We start from the raw sequence: 12,037 nt of genomic DNA on the forward strand, positions 1-12,037 counted from the left end.
CACCTTTCAAAACAGATCTGTGCCCTTCCCTGGGTATGACATTTAACTCCATCGAGTCGGCTCCTGATGTATGTCTTAGTGACTGCTGTTTGTTTTTAGGATGTGATCTGGTTTTTCATGTACATTTTTCGTGATTATGACTATGCTGGATAAAGAATGTTTAAGCAGAGGTGGATTCAATCCCCCCCCCCCATTGATTTTTTTAAGGAAAAAAAAGAAAAATACATTCAAATTGAAGTGCGAGAGTACATTCAAATTGAAGTGCGAGAGTGTAATTTCCGGCCATCTAGAGATGCCCTAATCATAAATTTTCTTACCTCAGCCCCAACCATGGTGGGTTGAGGTGGGTGGTTCCTCGGTCTGTGAAAGTCCCTCCCTGGTTCACCTCTCTTTCGAATTCCTGGATCTGCCATTGTTGATTTATTATATAATTATTTTTGCGCTTATTTATAATGCCTCTATTGCAATTTTCACTTTATCCTCTCAAACAGTCCTAAGAACGTTCAAAGTGCGCTACTTCACATGGGGATTCGCCCCCTTGACCCCGCCGGGGTCATACGTAATTCGCATAACGGCTCCCCCCCTTTCAAAATTCTGGCTACGTCCCTGGTCCGACCTAGCGCAGGCTTAGAGGTGCCTAGACCGACACGATCGTCCATACTTTGGGCCCAATAGTCTGGAAATTGACTCGATGTCTCTTCGGCCCCAGATCCTCCGTCACCCGGGCATTAGCAGTAGCACAACAGGGGTAGCACCAGGATTTTCCCGACTGGGGGAGGGGGAGGCCGAGGCCGAGGTCCCCGACGAGGGGGGTCGATCCTCCAACGTGGGGTCAGATTCCCCTGACGAAAGCAAAGTGGGCGTGGTCGAGTTTCGATTAAAAGGATTCGAATGTGGTCCTGGGGGGCGAATGTGGTCCTGGGGGCGAAGCCCGGCCCGAAAATTTTGACAATTTATGGGTTTCAAAGGCTTATTTAATCGATTTTATAGTCTACTAATATGTAGAAAATACATACAGTATAATATTTTTTTCTCCCCGACGAATTGTGCTTTTTTCCCCGACGAGGCCCTGGCCTTCTCCCCCCGCTGGTGCCACCCCTGCAGCACAAACCTATGCACAAACTAAGCCTCAGCCCGCCTCGCTAACGTCACATTGGTCACATTAGATGTTGTGCGGTATAATTTATACATGACATAGGCCTACAAGCCATCCACGCCCCCTCGGCTGAACCCGTTGTATTTAGCAACTACCAGAAATAAAGCCTTTTTGAGGTCTCGGCCCACGGCCTATTGTGATGATATGAAGAAGAACGCCACACAACGCTCGCAATGGATCGTTTTTAATAATAGGCCTAATAATAATAATAAAACATTTATAATGCGCTAATTAAGTAGAGTAAATGATCAAAAGCGCAGAGAGTACAACTAGAGAAAGATTTTAAAAATTGAAAATGCGAAGTGGGGATGGATTAAATAGAGTTAAAGAGATGGGATTTCAGTTTTAACTTAAATACATCAATAGACAGAGACAGTTTGATAGAGAGTGGCAATTCGTTCCACAGCGATAAAGCAGCATAGGCGAACGTTCTTTTGGGTACCGTTCTTTTGCCGTATGTTTTTGTTTTAAATTTTGGGGTGACGAGTATGGAACGCCGAAAGGACAAACCACAAGTGGCGCAGTGCAAAACTAAAGTGGCACAGTGCAAAAGTCGAGTGGCGCAATGCAAAACTAAAGTGGCGCAGTGCAAAACTAATGTGGCGCAGTGCAAATCCAAATGCGTGTGCCGCTACTTGACTTTTGCACTGCGCCGCTTGACTTTGGCACTGTGCCACTTGATGTTTGCACTGCACTTGACTTTTGCACTGCGCCACTTGTGGTTGTCCTTTTAGCGATATCACACCAAAAGGACAAACAAAAATCACAGTGCAAAACTAAAGTGGCGCAGAGCATACTCAAATGCGTGCGCCGCCACTTCACTTTTGTACTGTGCCACTTGACTTCTGCACTGCGCCAGTTGATTTTGCACTGCGCCACTTGACTTTTGGCGATATTGTATGGTACGCCAATTTTGGCATCAAAATGAAACTAAACAACAATATAAATGAATAAATAAAAATCAACAACACATAATTCAATTTTTTTAAAATAATTTCACAACAACACAGCAACACAACAAAAAATCGAAGCTTGACCACGCCCACATTGCTTTCGTCTGGGAAATATGACCCCTCGTCGGGGGCATCGGAGACCTCGGCCTCCCCCCACCCCACCCCGTTGGGCAAATCCTGGCGCCACCCCTGCCTATGGCACAGTTGCCAGCCATGGCTACTAGAGACAGATTAGAAGCTTTGGTAGTGATGGGTTATTATACGAATAAACAAAATGCTGAAGAAATGGAGGTAAGCGTAAGCACCATAAAAAACCTCCGGCGTAATTTCCGATTGAGAAAGATCGATTCAATAACATACATTTTCACATTGTATTATTAAAGCTCAGATTTTCAGCATTTAATTTAATTAGACCAATAACATCTTATACAGTAATACTTTTTTTGCAAATCAAAAAATATAATGAGACAGATTTGTTTTTTCACTCAAATAGATTTCTTCATCTTTCCTGTTTACTGTTTGACAAAATGTAAACAATATATACAGACGGTTTTAAATTTTTTTTTTTATTTTTCATAAATACAATTTCAATATTTAAATGAATATTCTGTGTGATTAGACATTTACAATGATATTAATTTTATTGTAGACTTAGTGTGCGACAATTTTCTGATATTTATATATTGAAAAATAAATACTGTTTAGGCATTTTAATTATCTATATTTTATATAATGTGGCCTTTAATAATAATAATAATAATAATAGTTCATTCTTATATAGCGCAATTTACCTGTAGGCCTATAAGTTATTACAACTGTACTTTAATTGTTATCGTTACCTGTGTAAAAGTATTACAGTATTATAGTTATAGTCAACCGTGGTTGAATCTTACAAAAAGGATATATAGAGGTATTATTTTTATCTTTTATTTATTACTGTATATGTTGTTAACTCTCGTAACACTGCCAGTGGAACGTAATTTCTGGGTTTTTTAGACAATAACATTATCTTGAATCTCTTGAGTCTTGAGCCGCTGTGACCCACAAAGACCAACATTTTTTCTCTCAATCGTGATGAAAATAATTCCTATTAATGATGTCATCATCAGGAATTCCTAATGATTCCTGATGATGACATAATTAATGTCGAAATATTGAATCCCGACACGATGGCGTGCATTTCGATACTTGGAGTATGTGTACTATCTGAGATTAATCAGTGGACATTTCGGTTGATGCTATGTAAATATAGTATTCGTCTTTTTAGCACATTATTGCCTGAATCTGAGTCAATTTAATGATTTACTCTTTATTCCAGTTCCAAAGCGGCAACCAATGTTGTACGTCCACGGCTGGTGGCAGAGCGCGTCTTGGCGCTGCTACCCTCTAAATGAAAGTAAGGCTTGGCCTAGCGGTACGCGTATTTTTGGGGCCTACAAAAACCTTGAATATTTCATTCATAAACTTGTTCCATGTTAAAATAAAACGCATATGTGCAGCATCGTTCATTTGGTAGTGACACCAACAGGATGCATGAGATAATTAAGGGTCTTCCTTTTATAGACACCTATATGAGTGTCAACAAAACGAAGACCGAAGACCCGAAAAACGAAGACCCACATTTTTTTCTCTCAATCGTGATGAAATAATGAAATAGGTACTTGGCAACTGTTTTATGATGATTTTGAAATACTTTCAATAAGATAATTGAGAAATAATTGGAGGTCTTCGTTTTTCGGGTCTTCGTTTTGTAGACACCCATATAGGGCAAAAATACGAAGCTTTGGTATTGTCAGAGGTCTGGAAGCCCTGGCCTTAACAAAAAAAAATAATAAAAATAAAAATTGGTTCGTGTGGGAATCGAACACACAACCTCCAGGTTTGCTATTCATTATCCACCATCAACTAAACTGCCTTAAAGAAGAAAAAAAAGAAAAAACAAAATTGGTTTGTGTTGGAATCGAACACACAACCTCCATGTTTGCTATTCATTATCCACCATCAACTAAACTGTCTTGAAAAAAAAAACGCCTCGTGTGGGAATCGAACCCACGATCTGCAAAAAAAAAAAAAAAAAAAAAAAAAAAAAAAACTGGCTCGTGTGGGAATCGAACTCACGACCTGCAAAAAAAAAAATTAAAATAAATAAAAACATTTTAAAAAAAACTTGCCCCGTGTGGGAATCGAACCCACGATCGCTGGGTTTACTACCCCTGATCCAGCATGACTAAACAGAGGGAGGTAAACCGCGGCCCCTAAGCCATAAATGCGATAAACCTAGTACCACACCAAGTACCAGTTAGTCAACTCTGATCCTACTAGAAAAAATTCTTTGTATATATACACTGCAGGGTAATATTACCCATGGCCATGGTGTAAAAAATGGGCTGTGGGCCTAGAGGGTTTATTATTTTGTCTAAAAATGTAGAATTAAATTTATAATCGATTTTTGATTGTTACCATCTCCATAACTTACGCACTTTTTTTTAAATAGACAAAAATATTTTAAAAATTCATTATGCAAATTAGAAAAAAATAGACTAATCATGTTACGGGAAACCTGGTGGTTGTGTGTTCAATTCCCACACAAACCATTTTTTTTTTTTTTTTTAAGGCAGTTTAATTGATGGTGGATAATGAATAGCAAAACCTGGTGGTTGTGTGTTCGATTCCCACACGAACCATTTTTTTAAGGCAGTTTAGTTGATGGTGGATAATGAATAGCGACCCCTGGAGGTTGTGTGTTCGATTCTCACACGAACCAATTTTTTTTTTTTTTTTTTTACGTCGGTAAACGTTTAAAATTTACAACTTATTTTTTTTTTTTTTTTTAATGGCGGAAGTTTATAACAAAGCTTCGCATTTTTGCCGGCATAATGCCTAGACAGGATTGTTCATTCATATTGAAATTAGTGTTTTAATGGTGCTTTTTTTTCATCCAATGGGAATTCATATTCTGGTTTAATTTAATTAATTTGTTTATGTTCAAGATCAAGTTTAATTTTTATACTTATGTTCTAATTGTATGTACTGAGGGGTCCAATTGATCAGCTCAGGCTGGATGGACCACCCTCACAAAATATTGTTTAAATAAATAAATATATTTAATATAAGAAGAATCTATGAATAATCAGCTTTCCGTTTACTGGGGAATGAACAACAAGATATTTGATTGGTGAACAGCCGAAATGGCAATTTAAAGCCAACGAAGTCGCTAGAGGTAATTTTTTTTTATTTATTTTTTTTAAGGTCAGGGCCTTCAGAAGGAAGACCTATTGTCTCCCACATGGGTGTCGATCGGTGGGAGACAGGGGGGACACGTCCCCCCACTTCTCAAAGTAGGGGAACATCATATCGATTGTCGCCCCCTCCACTTTTCACCAATCTTCTATAATTAAAACCCCACTTTTTAAAAGTGTATGGAAAGAATAACAATTACGCTAGACTCATGAATTTTGCCTGTTCAATTTTCCTAGTGCTGTATGTATTTTCCGGACAAAAACTGACTAAAAACGCAATTGTTTATACATTTCGTAACCATCTCAGAAACTAGATCGATTTCATGGGTGCAGCGGTTATCAGAGGCTAAATTTATTGTGAAAACAATGTACTTAACGTTGTTAAAATTGGAAACGTGTATACTTATTAGGCCAGTGTTTTTACAAAGTGCACAATATTTAATATAAACGATTATTACTTTTGTATAATACGGTATTATGACCCGTACATATATACTAGTGTTTAATATTATCTACATACATAGGATTACTGTTTTTCATAATTTCAAAAAAAAAATTATAGTTAGTCAAACTAGGAGGAAATTTTTTTATTTTTTATATATATATGTTGTAGAACTAATTTTTCTAAGACACAAAAAAGCATATTCGACGAAAAAATCGAAAGCGGTTAGTGATATACAGATTTTTTAATATTTAAAAGCTGTAAGGAAAAGGTCCGTACTCCCTCTTTCCCCCATTTTTAAATAATCAAAAATCTGTATTTTATCAGCCGCTTCCGAGTGTTTTGTCAAAAATGCTTTTCGTGTCTTAGAAAAATCAGTTCTACAACATTACAAAAATAATTTTCCTCTGAAGCATAGCTTTAAATTTGAATATAATTTTCTTTTTTTTTCTCCATTTCTTTATAATAATAATAATAATAATAATATAAATAAAAACTGTGTTCGAGCTTTCTTAACGTGACATAGTGATACCTACTGGCATAATAATAATAATAATAATAATAATAATAATAATAATAATAATAATAAGAATAATAATAATAAAACAAGTTGTTTTATTCGGATTGCATTTAAGGCCATGAGAGGTAATGTAGTGATTAGCATAATTAATCAGCTTTTGTAAACCAGTTTTACTTAAGCTGACAAGAAGCATAGCAGAATGCATTAAATGACGAATTTGCAATAACAATACCTGTTACCATGTCATTGGTACTTAAATTAGAAACCATGTTCCTATAGAACTTCAGTTTGAAAATGAAAGGGGAGGATAAGCCACCTTGCCTTGTACCCTTACGAATAGCAAATTCTCTACCAATTTTAACACGCACAGCGACCTATGTTACCAAGAATGAAGATAACGCCACTATTCGTTAGAGATTGCTTTTTATAAAGAAGTCATAAAACAAATTATATATAAATAATGGAAAAAAAGGCACTAATTTAATTGGCGTCCCATACTTGGTTTCTTTTTTTTCCGGATTTCTTATTCGGACTCTAAATTAACTTTTTCGTTGGTGGCGCTGTCCAGAATGAGAAAAATAATAAAAAATAAGAGATTGTGGCAAGTCTACTGCTACTTGTTTGTGTGTGTATTGTGTGTGGGCCGTGTATTGTGGTTAAAAAAAGTGAAGATTTTGACCATTTTAACGTATTTCAGACTCATTGTTTGCATAATTCATAGTTTTTTTACACGTTAACTTATGATGGACGGAATCAGTAATGCATATGAGGTCTCGGGTAATTGAAATGTTTATTTATTTGTAAGAACCAGTTGTGTTTTTCGTAATATATATTTTCTAGGCCCTGGGCCTGACTGAAGTATCACGCACAAAGAGTGTTTATGCACGATTGTCGGGTCGGAATGTATTTAGCGATAGCAGATCAGAGGGCCTAGACTAGGCTTAGGTCTAGCCAGGTATGGTAGTACGTAGTAGAGAGGCAGGCCCAGTAGTAGCGAACGTTATAAGAAAACAACCCCACTCATTGACACTGGACTGCACTGTTGTTACCAAAGACAGATTTATGAGATTATAAAGCCTGTTTTTCATTTGGCCTAGCTAGGCTTATGCCTAGGTCCTAGGCGAATTTATTCACGCGAATCCAAAGCGTCGGCTTATGCACATGCGCATTCACATTCCTATCGGAGTTTTTGCGAAGCGAAAAAATGCGCAACCAATCAGAGCTTAGGAAGCGAACCGACGCTTTGATTCACGCAAACAAATTCGCCTAGTGGAAAACCAGCTTTAGTTAGGGAGCTTTCGATTTGTGCGATGATGCAACGCAAGAACGGAATCACTTGTGCATGACAGTTACCTGGCATCCTACGTTCTCTGCATAAGCCTGGTTTCCTGTCGACGTAAGAAGGCAGATTCACTTACGACTACGTCGTTTTATCGTAAGAAAATGCGATTTGACAGGAAACCGATTACGACTGGTGCGTTGTAAAATCGACGTAACGTAAACTAAAATCGTCGCAAAACAGTTTTGGACAGGAAACCGACGTATTGAATTTTCATGTGATACGTCGATTTTCCACTATTTGATGAAAATTGCTTGTTTATATGCGGCCCAACACGATCAACGCAAACGTCGTTGAAGTCGGCATTATTTCAACTTTGCGTAAGAGTCGTAAGAATCGTAAGAAACGTATGAAACGTAAGAAATTCTGATCCTTACGTCGACAGGAAACCAGGCTATACATAGATTTGGCTAAATGCATTCCAGAATCTACTCAATGGATACCAGTCAATTCGAGCGGATGTCAGTTCAAGCGAATGTCAGTTCGAGCGGATGCCAGTTCGAGCGGATGCCAGTTCGAGCGGATGCATTTAGTGTAAACTACAACAAGGGCAAATTTATCGTCGCCCTATTTTTGTATTTGTTTGTTTTAAATGCAAAAAATGCTCTGTGCACTAAAGTTCTGAAATGTTTTTGGTACTTTTTGATAATTATTCCATGTTTGAATTTCAGTCTTGGCAAATCCAACTAAAAGATGGCCGCTAGAAAGCACTTATTGTTGTAGCAGTCATTGGTTGCTATAGTGATATGATCAGTATACGTGTGCGTATTTACATTTAAAAGATGGCTGCTAGAAAGCACTTAGGCCCTATATTTTAAAACTATAGAATTTTGCACGTAGAATTCACGGTTTTTGTCTCCAGTTAGTTGAATTATATAGTGTTGTAACAGTATTGTAGATTTACGATTTAGGCCTATATTTGTAAATGGGAGTAACTGTAATTGTAATTTTTATTCACCATAGAAATTTAAATTATTTTTACGTATATGGTATCAGAAGGTGCACAAACCATTGGTGTAGTAGTGTGACACAGGGGCAGATCCAGTGTAGGGGACAGGGGGAGGCACGTGCCCCCCCCCCTTGTCATGCCACTAAATTTAAAAAATGTCAATGCATATTTTTGAATGCATTAAATCTAACCTAAAGTATAAAAATTTTCCATTTAGTGTACGATGCATGCTCTACTAATTGCTTTATAAGTCAATCGCCGTCTTTTAATTTTAGATTTTTATAACCTATTGTTGTAGCAGTCATCGGTTGCTATAGTGATATGATCAGTATACGTGTGCGTATTTACATTTAGCAGTGCGTATGCTGATTTTTACTTCTGCAGTACACGTTTAATTAACTACACATCATCAGAACAGTACGGATACGATGAATAACTATTGTGTTAGAAAGAACTTGTTTGTAATGCTATTTTGATCTTTTGTCAAAGAAATAAACAAATTTAGCATTCGAGAGAGAATACAGTCACTGACGTCATTTTTGGTCGGTGTATGCAGACAGGTAAAATCGTGCGATGATTTCATCACTAGGCTAGGCTACGGCCTAGTAGTAGTAGTAGGAGGAGGCTCTGACGGCATCCTGCCTGGCCGTAGGCCTACATCTGAATTTGTTCCTTGAGTTTTTAAAATAGGTCTAGAATATTCCTATTAAACGTTCAGTTTGTTGTGTTTATGAGGGTCCATTGATTCAATGAATTCCTTAATTGTTCATACTTAATATTGAATTTGAAGTAACTTTCTTCGGGTTCTAATTAAGCTTGTTTTATTAAAGTAATTATCAATTACAATTCAATTTTTATCGTAGTGCGCGATGTATTCACAGTGACGAAAAAATGAGGAATTTTTTTTGCACACGAACCTAAAAAAAAATCAAGCCAAGCGTCCACTAATAGAAAAATTAGTGGATGGTGGGGAATAGGCATAACATTGGGAGTTACAGTGTTGACATCACGATTGACTTACAATATTAATTTGTGAAAAACGTCTGTCCACGACATTCACCTTTGACCTTATCTGTGGCAACGTCTGTGTGCTAAATAGTTAAATTATCTAGAACAGTGCTACTACTACTAGGCCTAGGGCCTGGGTTTTGCATAGCCTATACAGTGGTGGATCCAGGAATCCCCGAGTAGAGGGCTGCAGAAAGTCATATTCACTGTCATCTACTCTAGACTATATATTATATGCAATATTAAGACATTATTACCAAATTATGAAGTTGATTTTAAAAAGGAAGTAGCATACTGTATCTTGCCACATTCTGTTTGCTGACCGATAACAAGTTTTGATAGGCTTATAGAACTTTATGGCAAATGCTAAATGTATGTGTGAACAAAGTGAACTGTTCATGGCTATAAAATGCATTACTACATTATTTTAATATATTTATATTTTGTTTGAAATATTTGTTTCAGGTTTAAGTGGTAGTCATGTTACAGAGCAGGGAGATGTAAGCCTGAGATCTGAATCAACACCATCAACATCTGGTCTGCGTAGAGGTGGCAGAGTTCGCAAGCCAATCAGAGCAGAGTCACCAGATATAGAAGAACCAGTTGCAAAGTCAAAGAAGAGGGGGCCTAAGTCACAAGGAGCTGAAAAACCAAGTATGATTAATAATAATATGATAAATATTATTATTAATCATATTATTAATAATCATAATTAGTTAATAATAATATGATAAATATAACACGGTCATAATAGAATAGAATACAGTACTAATATTAACAAATAGATTTTGAGATTGAAACTGTTTGTCACCTAATTAATGCCTTTTTATGTGATTTATTTTCAGATAAACCATTTTCTTGTGATAATTGCAAGTCACCATACATTGTGAATCCAAAACGAAGCATATCAAAGAAAGACCCAAAGAGAGCTCCAGCCCCTCGCTACAAAGTTGACCCAGAATCAGGAAAGAAACTGACACTGTGCAATGCCTGTGGTAAGGGCGACATTTGAGGCTAGTAGACCAGTAAAAGATATGTGAAAAAAAAAAAGAGTTAATGTGATCCGAGTTCCATTAGTGGCTGTGGTTTGGATGTTAAGGTGCTCGCTCACCTTGCATTCCAAAGTTCTGAGTTCAATCATGGCGAATAAGCGCCCCATTTGAATAAGCGCCCCTATCGAATAAGCGCCCCTCATAACGAGAAAATTTCCTTAAGCACCCCGTTTGAATAAGTGCCCCCTTCTAATTTGAATAAACGCCCCCTCAATAACCCAATCAATCCTGGGACTGTGGATGTTGGCATGATTTGAGGAGTGGAATAACATTCTCCTTTAGTCAATATCAGAATGATGAGAGCTCCCCGGACAGACAGTATATTTCCAGCTTTCATCTTCTTTCATTTGTCTATAGCCTAGTCCTACTACTCCTTTTCCGACAATTTGCATCTTTAACACATTCTCATCTAAGTTTTCAAGAAAACCTGCAATAGTCATGCCCTCCTCCTATTCTCAGTCGAAAAATGGCGAACAAGCTAACCACCACCACTAATTTCATCTGCTATTCTGCTGTTATTTAATACTGTACTCACAACATTCTTGTCATAACAAGCCATGCTCTCTGGACGATTATCTTTTCCGCCGCAGCACCATTCGTAATTTGCGGTTTCCTGATGTCCTTATTTAATCATTTTTCATTCAAAATGCGCCTCTTGGATTTAATAAGTTCTCATAAGAACCCCTCGATTTTCATCTATTTCCATAAGCGCCCCCTCAATTTTCACTCTATTTTTATAAGTGCCCCGTTCAAATAAGCGCCCCGTTTGAATAAGCGCCCCTCAAAAAGTGCAAAAAATATTTTAAGCGCCCAGGCGCTTATTCGTGCGAGTACGGTACATAAAAATACAGGTTTTTCTAGCAACAAAAAACAACTTGAACACTTGAAACCCTAAAAGACACTAGGTTAGAACATTGATTCTTCCAAATAATTGTCTTCACTTGATACTGTAGATCATCCTTATGGATAAAAGAAAAAAGAATTTTGAGCTCGGATTTATAATTCAATGCATGTCAAAAATATAAACATCCTGAAGTAGTGGCCTGCTAGGTAGCTATCCTGAGGTAGCTTTTATCTGGCTGTTTTATTTTTTCTTGATGAACTATAATTTTCATTGAACTAACATTTTATACTTGTGCTGGCTTTAGCAGATTTTTCCATTTTGATAAAAAATGGAGCACATTTAAAATATAGTTTCCTAACTATTTATATTGTTTCTGTTCAGGTCTACTTTTTGACCGACAAAAAAAGCGTGGTGCCAAGCCCCCGGTTGCCACAGAGGCAGATCGCAAGAAATATGCAGAGGAATGTGAAAAATTCTCGCAATCTTTGGCATGTGGGATGAATGACCCCGAAGGTAATATGAACTACTTTGCCAC

At 37.3% G+C, this 12,037-nt stretch overlaps 1 protein-coding gene across 1 annotated transcript in view; it reads left to right on the forward strand.

The window, feature by feature from the left end:
• Nucleotides 1-6,892: 6,892 nt before the first annotated feature.
• LOC117118612 (probable basic-leucine zipper transcription factor Q) overlaps nucleotides 6,893-12,037 on the forward strand; it is a 10,401-nt gene continuing 5,256 nt past the window's right edge. Inside the window, exons 1-4 of the mRNA XM_033263247.1 lie at nucleotides 6,893-7,087; nucleotides 10,072-10,260; nucleotides 10,452-10,601; nucleotides 11,884-12,015. Of these exons, the coding sequence (XP_033119138.1) occupies nucleotides 7,051-7,087; nucleotides 10,072-10,260; nucleotides 10,452-10,601; nucleotides 11,884-12,015 (508 nt within the window). The 5' untranslated portion in view covers nucleotides 6,893-7,050. The remainder of the gene's footprint in view (nucleotides 7,088-10,071; nucleotides 10,261-10,451; nucleotides 10,602-11,883; nucleotides 12,016-12,037) is intronic.

The sequence above is a fragment of the Anneissia japonica genome, unplaced genomic scaffold (genome assembly GCF_011630105.1).
Source record: "Anneissia japonica isolate Jap-2015-1 unplaced genomic scaffold, ASM1163010v1 scaffold376_len1572418_cov194, whole genome shotgun sequence".
NCBI classification, from domain to species: domain Eukaryota; kingdom Metazoa; phylum Echinodermata; class Crinoidea; order Comatulida; family Comatulidae; genus Anneissia; species Anneissia japonica.